This window comes from Eubalaena glacialis, chromosome 4 (genome assembly GCF_028564815.1).
Source record: "Eubalaena glacialis isolate mEubGla1 chromosome 4, mEubGla1.1.hap2.+ XY, whole genome shotgun sequence".
NCBI classification, from domain to species: domain Eukaryota; kingdom Metazoa; phylum Chordata; class Mammalia; order Artiodactyla; family Balaenidae; genus Eubalaena; species Eubalaena glacialis.
The window spans coordinates 64,670,409-64,685,158 of NC_083719.1; the positions used below are offsets into that span (position 1 = coordinate 64,670,409).

The 14,750-nt window shown below is 39.9% G+C and overlaps 1 protein-coding gene across 1 annotated transcript in view; it reads right to left on the bottom strand.

Moving 5' to 3' along the window:
• The window catches only part of ACOT12 (acyl-CoA thioesterase 12), a 55,753-nt gene extending 43,129 nt beyond the window's left edge, over nucleotides 1–12,624 (bottom strand). The window contains exons 1-3 of the mRNA XM_061187962.1: nucleotides 12,492–12,624; nucleotides 7,199–7,268; nucleotides 2,215–2,275 (exon numbers count right to left, since the gene is read on the bottom strand). Coding sequence (XP_061043945.1) covers nucleotides 2,215–2,275; nucleotides 7,199–7,268; nucleotides 12,492–12,624 — 264 coding nt within the window. The remainder of the gene's footprint in view (nucleotides 1–2,214; nucleotides 2,276–7,198; nucleotides 7,269–12,491) is intronic.
• Between the last annotated feature and the right edge of the window lie 2,126 nt (nucleotides 12,625–14,750).

The window sequence follows — 14,750 nt, forward strand, 5'->3', positions numbered from 1 at the left end:
ACAGTTCCTAACACCATACACAAAAATAAACTCAAAATGGATTAGAGACCTATATGTAAGACCAGACACTATAAAACTCTTAGAGGAAAACATAGGCAGAACACTCTATGACATAAATCACAGCAAGATCCTTTTTGACGCACCTCCTAGAGAAATGGAAATAAAAACAATAAACAAATGGGACCTAATGAAACTTAAAAGCTTTTGCACAGCAAGGGAAACCATAAACAAGATGAAAAGACAACCCTCAGAATGGGAGAAAATATTTGCAAATGAAGGAACTGAGAAAGGATTAATCTCCAAAATATACAAGCAGTTCATGAAGCTCAATATCAAAAAACCAAACAACCCAATCCAAGAATGGGCAGAAGACCTAAACAGACATTTCTCCAAAGAAGATATACAGATTGCCAACGAACACATGAAAGGATGCTCAACATCACTAATCATTAGAGAAACGCAAATCAAAACTACAATGAGTTATCACCTCACACCTGTTAGAATGGCCATCATCAAAAAATCTACAAACAATAAATGCTGGAGAGGGTGTGGAGAAAAGGGAACCCTCTTGCACTGTTGGTAGGAATGTATATTGATACAGCCACGATGGAGAACAGTATGGAGGGTCCTTAAAAAACTAAAAATAGAACTACCATACGACCCAGCAAGCCCACTACTGGACATATACCCCGAGAAAACCATAATTCAAAAAGAGTCATGTACCCCAATGTTCCTTGCAGCTCTATTTACAATAGCCAGGACATGGAAGCAACCTAAGTGTCCATTGAAAGATGAACAGATAAAGAAGATGTGGCACATATATACAATGGAATATTACTCAGCCATAAAAAGAAACGAAATTGAGTTATTTGTAGTGAGGTGGATGGACCTAGAGACTGTCATACAGAGTGAAGTACGTCCGAAGGAGAAAAACAAATACTGTATGCTAACACATATATATGGAATCTAAAAAAAAAAAAGGGTCTGAAGAACCTAGGGGCTGGACAGGAATAAAGACGCAGACATAGAGAAAGGACTTGAGCACACGAGTAGTGGGTAGGGTAAGCTGGGACGCAGTGAGAGAGTGGCTTCGACATATATACACTACCAAAAGTAAAATAGATAGCTAGTGCGAAGTAACCACATAGCACAGGGAGATCAGCTCAGTGCTTTGTGTCCACCTAGAGGGGTGGGATAGGGATGGTGGGAGGGAGATGCAAGAGGGAGGACATATGGGGATGTATGTATATGTATAGCTGATTGACTTTTTAATAAAGCAGAAACACACCGTAGTAAAGCAATTATACTCCAATAAAGATGTTAAAAAATTTTTTTTAATAAAAAGGGAAAATTTGGACACATACACACACAGGGAGAACACCATGTGCAGATGAAGGCTGAGATCGGGGTGAAGCAAACCACTGGCAAACCAACAGAGGTTAGGAGGGAGGATGGGGGCAGATTCTCTCCCATAGGCCTTGGAAGGAACCAACGCTACTGACACCTTGATTTAGGACTGCTAGCCTCCAGAACAGTGAGACAATAAATTTCTGTTGTTTAAGGCACCTGATGTGTGAAACTTTGTCATAGAATCCCTAAGAAACAAATGTAAGTCCCTACATGTCTTTTGTGCCCAGAGATCAAAGGGACTGCTACTGAGCAAACTACAAGTTGCAATATGGGATCCAGGAACTCCTTTCCTGCTATTTTAACCTGGATAGAGACTTCAAAAGCTCCCAAGAATTTTGTATTCATAGCTATAATAAAGAAAAGAAAACCAGGTAGACGAAGAAGAAAAATCTACGCTTCCCTTCTTGCTCCAATTACTCTGCCTTTCAAAAACTAGTTAATCGTGGGGCTAGTTTTCATTATAGGTGAGGAGATAGAGAACAAGTAGAATTAGAATAGTAATAGAGTCAGAATAATTAAGAAATAAAACCTATACCTGGCAAAGAACCAAGAGAGTGCCCTCCCTTGTGTGTTTACTTTGTGTATATCCTTTTATGTAAAAATAGTTCATTGCATCACATTTAATTTTAGTAGCAGGGAAACACAGGCTTATTATTTACCTGTGAGCCTGACTACAGATTCAAGGGCCTTCTGAAATTCAGAATCACATGAACTCCAAGTTATTCCAGGCCTCCTCCTCTCTCCTCTGTAAACAATGAAGAAATGAGCACCAACAGGCAGAAGGAAGAAAAGGGAGCCTCTTACCTCCATGCTTGTGCTGAACGCTCTAGTAACTTTTGCTTTGATGGTTATAACTTGTCCAACTCTAGTTAAAAAAAACAAAACAAAAAAAACTAATTCTAGCACATCTCATTTCAGACTTGAAGATTCACTTAAATGTGTGTGCCATAGAACAGTTCCACCTTATCATGCCGATAACGTTCATGCATGAGAAACTCAAATTAATGATAACATAACAAGACAGCACTAAAAATAGATACTGATTATTGTAAACCACACAAGAGTTAGCTGACTACCTCTTTTTAACAGAAAACGGCCTTTGCAAAGATGGTGTGCAAAATGATTTCCAAATCTACAACAGATACTTGACTGTACCACAGCTGTTTGGTTAAGAGAAAACGAACACACATGCAAACCTATACAATTGATATTTTTAAATGTTGGTTAACAAATAAATGGGAAACATACAAGCAAGCAAGCAAGCAAACAAACTGAATACCTTCACTAGGTTTACAGGAGCCCTCAATGTTGCCAGATGATCCATTCACTCCACATTATTACTGGGACTCTGGTCATGTAACCCTAAGTTGTTTCAAAGCTTTTGTGTTCTGGCCCTTCAGTCACCTAAGGGTCTACCCAATATAAGCCTCCTCAATTTTTCTCCCTGACTTCAAAGTTGAACTACATTCTCACTATTCTTCTCAATCTTCTGTTTCAGGGGAAGAAAACTAGATCTCTTCCAGACCTCTTTCTTTACCCATGCCCTTGATCCCATCCTGCTCTTACATTTCCTCCTGTACCATGGCCTGGCTTAGGCAGGTCTTTCCTCTTTTGTACCCTCAATCTCTGCCTCTTCCTTGACTCCTTATCAGTCTGTGAAAATGTTCAAGGCTTTTCCTTGCTAAAAATCTTTCTCTCAAGTTTATTCTATCACAACATTTTTTTCTCTTCTCTATATTTCTCCATATTCAAACTTCCTAAAATAATCTTTTTCTTTTTCCAGCTCATACATTTAACAGATGTTTACTGAGTTACAACTAGTCCTGGCACTAAGCTAAGACCTCAGGATACAGTGATTAACAAGACAAGGTTGATGACATCAAGGAGACCAGTCTTCACTTGGGACACCAGGATGCAGACAGATGAGGTGCAAAGCTATGAAATTTTTCAAAAGGAAGAAAGAATCAAGTATTGCAAAAGCACCCAGAAGTGACTAATTTGAAAAGTCAGGGAAGGAGCCATAGAAGAGGTAACATCTGAGATGGGTCTTGAAGGATTAGGATTTTGTCAGGTTCAGAAGTTTGGGGGTTTCATCTCGCATTCACTTCTCAGCCACTCAAATCTAGCTGTTGCTTCCACATCTTACTCCTGATCTCTCCGAAGTCACTTCCTAACAGCTAAATCCAAGGTCTCCTCTCATTTAACAGCATCAATCAACCTCTTTCTTCAGGAAACCTTCTCTTCCCTTGGCTTCCAAAATACTGTTCTCTCTTCATTCTCAGTTTTCTTCACTGATTTCCCTTTCTTAATCCATCCCTTAAGGGTAGCCATCCACCAAATTTATGTTCTTTGTTTTTTTCTCATTTCAGCCTCTTCCTGAAGACCTTGTTCTCTTCCACAATCCTATCATCTTTATAGAGATGATTCTCAAATCTAAATCTTTAGCCCGAACCTCATTCTTGAAACACAGAGCCATATTTTCAAACTTCTCTCAGCAGATTCAGCTAATAGTTATGGAGGCCCTACTAGGCTGAGTGATAGCTGCTTGCACACACATTACCTAATTTAACTTAATCCCCATATTTAGCACATGCAAACCCAAACCAATTTTCTCTTTTCCTTAAATTTGTTCCTCCTAGATTTCCTAGCTCTGTTTGGTAAAGTTTCTAGCAGAGATTTACAGTGATAACACGAGGCAGAGAGTCCCTCTTCAAAGCTACTGTAGTACTTTGTACTCATATACTACCAAAATCTTCTGCCTCTGCCTGTCAGATTCTGAGGAGGGGAAGCATCTTGACACTTTTTTTTTCGGCCACACCATGCGGCATGTGTAACTTCCCTGACCAGGGCTTGAACCTGCACCCCCTGCAGTGGAAGCGCTGAGTCTCAACCACTGGACCACCAGGGAAGTCCATCTTGCCACGTTTTTGTCTCTTCTGTGAACTCTGCCCTTCCTTTAAAAGCAGGAGACATTCTGCTTTTCGTTCTGCTAAAATCCCAAGTAAAATCAGTTTCATAGCATGGCATTCAAGGTCTTCTGTTACCCAGTCCCACACTGCTGCTGGGGCATCATCTCTGCACGCCAGGCTTTTCCTAAGCACCCCCCACTTCTTCCCGCCTCAATGCTTAGGCTCTTACATGTACCTCATCTTGTGAAGTCCTTTTCCTATTCACCAGATGAAAATCTATACCTCATTTAAGTCCCACATTAAATACTACCTCCATCATGAAACTCTCATTGGTTCTCCAGTCAAAATGTACCTTTTATCTACCCCACAGAATTTATATCTCACCCTAGGCATGCATCCTATCATACTTTCTATTCTGATGACTATGTATTTGTCTGACTTTCTTACCAGACTGAGTGACTGCCACACTTCAGTATTGTGTCATAAACATTCACATATTCTATTGAGCCTAGAGCAGTACTTTTGGTATATTCAATATATATTTGTGAATTAAAAAAATATCTAATATGGGACTTCCCTGGTGGCACAGTGGTTAAGACTCCACGCTCCCAATGCAGGGGGCCCGGGTTTGATCCCTGGTCCGGAAACTAGATCCCACGTGCATGCTGCAACCAAGAGTTTGCATGCCACAACTAAGGAGCCCGCCTGCCACAACTAAGACCCAATGCAACCAAATAAATAAGTAAATAAATATTTTAAAAAATCAATATAGTAAAAAAAATATCTAATATGGCATTTAAACAAATTGTATGGCTTTCTATATGTAGCTTTCAATTTTCTTTTTTTAATAGTGCAGGTCCCATATATTTTAGTGGCCACAAATCCTTTCTGATAACACAAACACAAAATGGTTCAAATGGCAAACCACACTTTAATGATGATGTTACTAGTTAAGTCTAAGTTACAGAATTTAGGATTGGAAAGTACATAATAGATGTTTTATTGCAATATACTGTTGGCATTCCTAAGTTTAGTAATGGTGCTTTAATCTATTCCCAAATAAGTTTGGATTTTCAGTAATCTGTAATTGTGTTGAGATACAAACACATGTCAACTTTTTCTACTTCAGGGACAATCACATAGCTGATATCTGTGCTTAGTCAATAGACCCAGTAGACCTTTATCTGTATCTACAAGTCTCTAGAATGTCAAGGGCTCTTTCACTGACACTGCAGCTGCCTATGAGAACAAGCATCAGGAGATGTTCAATAAAGGTTGCTGATCACAAAGATAGAAGAAGTGGGTTGGAGAAAGCACTGGATAGAGCATAAGAAGATCCAGGCTCTAAGTGTCCTCTGTCCTTTGGCTGGCTCTGGGCCTTAGGCTTCAGTTTCTTATCACTACAAAGAGATGATTGGGTTGAGTTCTAAAGGTCTCTCCATATCTATGATTCTAATGCCTACCAAAAATTTCTTTTGGGTTAGCTTTGGAGATATAACTTCTTTATGCATGTGGTTTTATTTAACTTAATTTTGTTTGTATATAAATGAATAAGTGCCAAATAGATAAATGTAAGCTGGAGGTTGGAGAGATGAACTGGGCATCTCACTGGACAGACTACTTAGGGTTTGAAAACTTGTGGCAGCTACCCCATGGTCCTTGAGAACCATCCCAGACTAGAAACAGATGATCTTCTCTCTTCCTTTTTCTTATGTTTAGAAAAAGGAAGAGAGAAGATCATCTGTTTCTAGTCTGGGATGGTTCTTTTAGGATCAAGATATTCAGAAAGAAAAAAAAGAGATACAAACATAAAATCAAATAAATTAAGTAAAACCATATAACCCTAGTTTATTACAGTTATTAATGTAACCTCTTTAAGAAAAAATAATTCCTAATTCTACCCACCGAAAAGGCATAGGAATAATGACCAATCCTGCATCAGTGAGCATGTTAAACAGGGATACAATGAGCAGATACAAAATGTGGTAAACGCTATAGGACAAATGACCAGGTTTCTTTAAAAAACAAATTGCAAGAGAAAAGAAGAAAGGGAAATTTTTATGTTAAAGGTCGTATCAGCCATATTGGATCCTGATTCAATCCATAGACCAATTGTTTAAATTAAAAAAAAATTTTTTTTTGAGACCATTGGGAATGATAGTTTTTCTTAATGGTATTGCAGTTATGTTATTATGTTTTCTAAACGAGCCCTGATCTTTTAGAACTACATACTGAAATATTCAGAGATGATGTCTGGGATTTGCTTCAAAATAATCCAGGTATGTGGGGGAGTATGGAAGGGTATTGATAAAACAACAGCATTCATGAGTTGATTATTGTCGTAGTTAGGTGTTGGGTCCTTAGGGATACATGGTAGTATTCTCTCTACTTTTGTATATGGTTGAAAGATTTGTGTATCTTGAAATTTTCTATAATAAGAGATGGTAACACATATACACACTCCCACACATAAAATGTTTTTCATAATTTAACACCTCTACTCAGATGAATTAATGTTTACCCAACAACCTAATGATGAAATTCACCATCATAGAGATACTTATTATCATTAATTATTCTACTAGTAAAGGAAGGAGCCATTCAGAATCAGCTTTTAGAAATCCTGCAATGCCTTATACCAGAATGCATTTAATGCTGAGAGCTATTTCTCAACAAAATCAGGGCTGTAAATGTACACTTAATAGTAGGTCCTGAAATTATTATTATTATTATTTTTTACTGATTTACATTGGTTCAAATGTTACTTATTAACAAATTGGATCCCTGACTCCAAATGAGTAAGCTTAGGTGCCACAAATACATGTTGTAAATGAACCAATAAACCCAGGAGAAAGGCATGATAGAGCAATGCCACTTACCTAGCTGTCTCCTCAAATTGTATGTCATCCACTGAGGCTGTAACACAGGAAACCCCAGCATGTTTTTCAGCTTCAAAAAATAGGTTAAAAATGGGCTGCATTAATAGTTATGTTTAAATATTTCAGCATGCAGGAAAAGGAATAAAACAAGTGGATTTATTCTAGTAACTCATCCTCTTATGCAGTATAGGACCACTGTGCCCACACTTCTGGATGAACTGGATTGATAACAGTTCCTTTGCTCAATAAGTTATTTTCCTACTGCATGGAAATTACTGTACTTTCTCCTAAGTTTTAACTTATACTATCTTTGGTTTGAAATTCAGCACCAATACCCAGCATATCTAGCTATTCAAATAGTAACTTTAGTAAGTTGGTGTCAAATTTAAATATTTTGTCAGGTACTACCCTTCTTTTGTTTAAAAAAACAATGCATCAAAGCTGTATCTATTATCCCACATAACCAGTAGCTGAATATATTTAAACCACTTAACCAGTGCAAGCACTGAACAGTGTGGAAGACCTCAAGTTCATACCCCAAATCAGAGAGAAACTTGTCTGGGCATCAGAGAAATAGAGATGGGCACATAGTAAGTATTTAATCAATATTTATTATTTATTACTACCAAATTCATATGAAATTCACTATGCATTAATTATGTTGGAGGAGAAAAGTATTGAGTTGGGTGAGAGAGATTAGGGACGCGCTCCAGTTATTTCCATGTTCCCTGCCTGCATTTATTTATTTATTTATAATATTTATTTATTTGTTTGTTTATTTATTTATTTATTTTTGGCTGTGTTGGGTCTTCATTGCTGCCCTTGGGCTTTCTCTAGTTGCAGCAAGCGGGGGCTACTCTTTGTTGCGGTGCACGGGCTTCTCATTGCGGTGGCTTCTCTTGTTGAGGAGCACAGGCTCTAGGTGCATGGGCTTCAGTAGTTGTGGCACATGGGCTCAGTAGTTGTGGCTTGCAGGCTCTAGAGCGCAGGCTCAGTAGTTGTGGTGCATGGGCTTAGTTGCTCCGCGGCATGTCGGATCTTCCTGGACCAGGGCTTGAACCCGTGTTCCCTGCATTGGCAGACGGATTCTTAACCACTGCGCCACCAGGGAAGTCCCTCTGTCTGCATTTAATTTGTTGAGATTTTTTTTTTTTTGATTGTTGGTTTTACTTTATGTAAAAGTATCAGAATTTTTCCTCTTTGGGAAAAATCTTTACATGTGGTTTTTCCAGAATTTCATTTTGAGGAACAGTCAATTAAAACCCAAACAGACTGCATTAGCTTTTTAAAGAAATTTTAACTCCATTTTAATTTTGGAGACTTCACTCTTGCTGTCATATTATGAAAAAGAAAGAGACAGTGAATTATACTGAATTTGCATTCTTTGTGTGTAGTGGATTACTTTAATTGCAATATATATTGATAGTCCCAGGTAAAGTGATATGAGAAAATACTCCCGAGAGCAAGTATTTAAAACATTCCTCTCTATGATCTAATTCTGTAGAAAACTGGACATTCTGGTTTTACTAGTTGGAAATAACTATTCTTCCAAATATGCAGATAACATAAACTGAGTTACCAGAAAACTAACCATAGCAGAACTCTGTGTGTGAGTGATGGAGGGGGGGGAAATGGGTTTCCCAGCTCTAAAGTTCAATTAGAGGAAGGAAACATAAAAGTATTAGACTCTAGAAAGTTGGGTTCAATTTAATTCAGTGTATCAAACATTTGTTAAATTCCCATTGATTTCCAGACACTGAGCTGTTATCAGTCCTATCTTTTAATGAGTCTACTCAGTGACAGAGATCTAGCCATAGTCAGTAAAGTGTTGACTAAAGGGTATGTAATAGACATTCATTCTGGTCACCTGACATGAGGGAATGATATGTTGAGTTTATTAAACTATTCTTTTAGATAAAGTGTTACCATGTACACCAACATGAGTTACCAAATTTTGAATGATTTAAATGATAACTAAAGTGCAAAAACCAATAAAAGACTAAATTTTTATTGTATATATTGGGTGTCTTCTATGTATATATAGCACTATACCAGATTGCATTAGGGATCACAAAGAAACATAATCATAATAATTATGATTTATTATTGGCCTGGCACTGAGCTTAGTATTTATGCATATCAATTACATGAGGTTGATACTGTTATTAGTTCTATTTTACAAAAGAGGCAATTTTGGCTTACAAAGATCAAATACATTGTTCTAAATAGTTATTTTTACTACAGAAGCAACAGGAACACTGAGAAAAGAAAAGACCAGCCAAGGAATGCTCCCTAGAGAAGTACTTGGCTGAATATGGGCTTCAGTAGCTCAATTGCCATGGTTTACATTATAGACTTTCAAGGGCCATTAAATTAAAAATGAAAAATTAAAATATGGGGAACCAACACAGGGCCACAATTTTTACATGTGATTATTTTCTTTTTACAAGCGTGACAGATATGAATTCAACAGGACCAGTCTGTTCTGGTTCTTGGTTTTGATTGTCCTTCATGCAGTATGCCAGTAAAAGTGGAGAAACCCTAAAGCTATTTCTGATTTCCTGGGGAAACTGAGAGAAGCTGAGGAACAGCTAAGTGGATGTAATGCAGGTATGATGATTGATAAAAATGACGGTGGCTTCATTCATTCTTTCTTTTAACTAATATTGATTGAACACCCGTGCTATGCCAGCCTCTCTGTAAGGTGCTGGAAATATAAAACAGCTACTATCCCTATTCTCATGGAATCTAGTGAGGAGCCAGACATTCATTAAACGAATACATAATAACAAAATGAGTTAGGTGATCTGAAGAAAACATGGATTTTATGAGGGTCTGTAACTGAGGAACCACACCTAGGTGGCATGTCAGGGAAGGTTTCCCTGTGGAGAGGATGCTTGAAGTGAGATCTGAAAGATGAGAAGGAGTAAAACAGATGTGTGTTGTGGAGGAGAGCAGGGGAGGAAGGGCTTGCTGGGCAGAAGGAACAGTGACTACAAAGGTCCTGAGAAGGTTTTTGTGGTGAAAATGCAAAAAGCAGGGCTTCCCTGGTGGCGCAGTGGTTGAGAATCTGCCTGCCAATGCAGGGGACACGGGTTCGAGCCCTGGTCTGGGAAGATCCCACATGCCGCGGAGCAGCTGGGCCCGTGAGCCACAATTACTGAGCCTGCGCGTCTGGAGCCTGTGCTCCGCAACAAGAGAGGCCGCGATAGTGAGAAGCCCGCGCACCGCGACGAAGAGTGGCCCCCGCTTGCCGCAACTAGAGAAAGCCCTCGCGCAGAAATGAAGACCCAACACAGCCATAAATAAATAAATAAACAAACAAATAAATAAATAAATAGATAGATAGATAGATAGATAGATAAATAAATAAATAAATAAATAAATAAATGCAAAAAGCAAGAAGGAGAGTAGGTAAGATAAGGCTGAGGGGAAGGCTGAGGATAAACCATGCACAGGGCCTTGAAACTCTTGGTTGACAATTTTTATAATATTTAGTATTAAAGATATTGTTTCAGTATCTTCTGGTCTCCAGATGAGGCCGGTGGCTAATTCTAACAAGGTCAGTGGCTAATTCTAATCCTTGTTTTCCTACAAGGATTAACATTAACCATGTTTCCAAAGCAACTTTATCATAAAGGTTTCTTCAATATTGCATTATTAGTAATATAACTATTAAGGTCCACAGTAATTGGTTATCAGTTGACTCCTGCTGTGATCTGAGTTTCCAAAGGTGTAAAACCATAGAAATTTTTATGAAAATTGCAGGAGGGCAATTGTTTCTCCATTATAGGACAGAAGCACTGAGGTAACTTTAAAAGTCACATCAATATTCACATAATGAATTCAGTTGCCATGGCAATAGGCATGGCAAGTGAATAATTTCTATACTTGTTTCTCCTACATGTGAATTACTTTTATATTCATGTCTCCATTATTGTTATTATAACAGACCTCAAATCCTGATAAAAACTGTTAAGACAGAAACCAAACAGACCTATCAACAAACAGAAAATAAACAGATTGGCATCAGATATATGACTGAATTTTGTGGGTGGTTAGCACACAGGGGATTAGAAACTCTATGCACACTCATTGAGGAAAACAGGGATTTGTAATCAGCTGAGCTTTACTTTTGTCCTCTATAAAATAAGAGTCCTGGGATACACGATCTTAAGCTCCTTCCAGCTCTAATATTTTATCCTAACATATTTTACTTAAAATGTACATTTGCTGAGTCTATTAAGTGCCTTACGCAAAGCCTGGCTTCCTTTTAGAAATGAGATTCCAAGTTCTGGACCCATCCATCCAATTACCCATCCATATAATCAGGAAGTTTTTATTTAGTGCTTACTTATTAAGTGCTTACTAAGCTTCAGTTTACGTGCTAATTGGCCAGGCAGGAAATAAAAGGTGAACATATTAGTACACAAAGTAATTACGGATTGTGCTAAGTGGTGTGGAGGAATTTGGAAAGGGTGTTGTGATGAAAGAGTGCAAATGTAAAGCAGGTAGTTAGGAAAGACTGCTCTGCATAAATGATATTTAGTGGAGACGGAATGCATGGAAAGGGACAAGAGAAGAGTGTAAAGGCAAAAAGAACAGCAGGTGCAAAGGTCCTTCGCAGAGACTACATGACGGTGTGGAAGGCAACAAAATGAATTCAGAAGCAGGTATAAGAGGTGAGTGATGTATTAAACTAGACATTAAAGAGATTTGCAGAAATGTAAACCAATACCACTTCTCTAAGTACATTTTTGTTCTTGTTGAAAATAGTTATTTTACAATAAAAATATGTAATGAGTTTTTGTTCTTTTCAAATGAATTATTTTTTAAAATTTCGCATATGGTAAATATGGATAAAAGAACCAACACGAAAGCTCTCTGGGGGGGTCCTCGTTTATTTAATGGGGTAAAGGAGTCCTAAGACTAAAAGGCTTGAGAACCACTGGTCTAGGTCATTCCCAGTGTTGGATGAACAATCTCAATCATTACTTCCCAGCTGCACAGGGCTTAAAGCTCTGTCAATACTCTCCTCTCCTTCCTTCTCCCTCCTCACCGATCAGGGGTCCTGGTGTGGCAGCATCCCGACCTCTGCCGTCCGGACCCCCGCCACCCCGCATCCCCATATCCCAGCCCGCTTCCCAGTTCCCAGACACTCCCTGCCATCCCAGACACACCCTTCTGCAACACACACCGTCGCCCCCCCCCCCCCCGACTCAGGGCTCCTCCATTCCAGACCCCTGGCACCCTGGGTCTCCCCCATCCTACCCTCCCCTTCCAGCACCCCTACCCGCCAGGCAGGCGGTAGCATCGATCCACTTGAGCAGCTGAGCGGCGCTCAGCTCTCCGCGGAGGTTGGCGTGCGTGGGCTGGATGGCCTGGCTCATGCACACCTCGCCGGGCGCCGACCGCTCCAGCTCCATGGCTGGTCAAGAGTGCGAAGCAACCGGGCCTGGCCGCCGCCCGGCCACCAGCTGGGCCCGCCCCCGCTCCAAAGGGCACCGAGCCGCTGCCCCCCACGGCCCCCCCCCACATCCCGCTCCCTGCTGGCCACTGGGCCGCCTGGTGCACCAGGAGGTGAGATTTAAGGGGCCAGGAATACCGCGAGGAGGGCGAAAGGGAACTCTCTTCTGTCTCCGAAGACGCTGACTCGGGCGGCCGAGGTTGGCAAAGCTGGAACCAGACCGGGTTTCTCACCTATTAAGGGGGGATAGCAGTACTTACCTCAAGAGGACTGTGCAGAGAATTAAAAGAGATAAAGTACAAAAGTCATAGCGTGTGCCTGGCTAAGGTGACATAGGTGTTTGCCAAGTAAATAGTGAGGTTATTATCCGTCTGAAGAACTTGACAGGTGATGGGGAGTTAATAATTAATTAGTTAAATGCTGTCCAGAGAAATGTAGACCTTTTGCTTTAGAAGTTGATTTTAAAGTATTTGACTTCTTCTTTTCTTTTTTTCTGGCTGTAGACTGCCAGGTAGGGTGGGCACTCACTCCTCCCATCCCTAGTTCAAAGTCCACCTTCTGAGTCTTAGGATAATATAATGGCTCCAAAAAAAACCCTGTTATTCATCTTTTTGTTATGAAATTACCTCCACTGCCAAACAAACGGAGAAAAATTAAAAAAGGGCTGATCTTTGCTGGCACATCAGAAGTCACCCAATAAGGGAAGGCAAACTTTTGGTTTTAATATAGAGAATTTACAGTTAAAACCTGTCAACTTGGACTTCCCTGGTGGCGCAGTGGTTAAGAATCCGCCTGCCAATGCAGGGGACGCGGGTTCGAGCCCTGGTCTGGGAAGATTCCACATGCCACGGAGCAACTAAGCCCATGTGCCACAACTACTGAGCCTGTGCTCTAGAGCCTGCGAGCCACAACTACCGAGCCCGTGTGCTGCAACTACTGAAGCCCACGTGCCTAGAGCCCATGCTCTGCAACAAGAGAAGCCACTGCAATGAGAAGCCTGTGCACCGCAACGAAGAGTAGCCCCGCTCGACGCAACTAGAGAAAAGCCTCTGCGCAGCAACGAAGACCCAATTCAGCCATAAATAAATAAATTAATTAATTAATTAATTAAACAAAACAAAAAAACCTGTCAACTCATTACAAATGAGCCCAACAAATCCCAAGAGAATTTCTTCTTTATGAGAGACAGAATCTAGAACATTAAATAAGAGTTCTCATTGTCAAACTTTAGCACATATAAGCCGTTACACTTTCTAGAGCTGAAATCAGTGACTCTACAAAGCAGTTCCCATTATGGAAACAGTGACACCAGAAAACCTCCAGCATGTTATAGAGCCACAGATGTCATATTGCAAGGGCTGGCTGCATCTGGGATGGGTGAGGGAATGGACACCTAGAGAGAAAACCATGTGTCAGGCAGGCAGCTGATGTAAAAGGAGCAGTTAAGATAGCAGAGCACCTGACTTGAACTCAGGGCTCCTGACTTACCACAAAGTCTAACTGACCCCAACAAATCAGTGCTGCTTTTTTATTCTTGTGCAGATGGCCTGCCAAGCCCCAGCCTGGAGCATCAGAATGGTGATTCTGGTAATTTTGCTTCTCCTTTTAAAGATTTTTTTTTTTTTAATGTAAGAGAGGAATGAAGGGAACATGGACTTGATAACTTTTCAGGATCCTCTGTGAGTAGGTTTTTGTCCCATATAAGCATAAATAAGAATTAGATGCATGCAGTTAGGCAAGTATGAAGTTTGACTTTTATAAAAAGCATGAAAATGACTTTTTTAAACAAGCAAATTAAAATGTGTGCTTCCAGGATGGTCCCCTCACGTGGTTATACGCTGATTTCAATGACAGTGTTATTACTCATATCACTTTTGGCATTCCTCATTGGAAAGTGCCTCTAGAGTTCTTAAATAACATCTTGGCAGATTAGATCATTGTTCAGCAAATATTCACTGTGTCTACTAATAACTCCCTGCGAGGCATTTATTGGTGTTGGGCTTGGCCACATGACTTGCTTTGGAACGGAACGTGAGGAGGTACCAGTGTACCAATTTGAACCTAGACCTTGGAGGTACCACATGC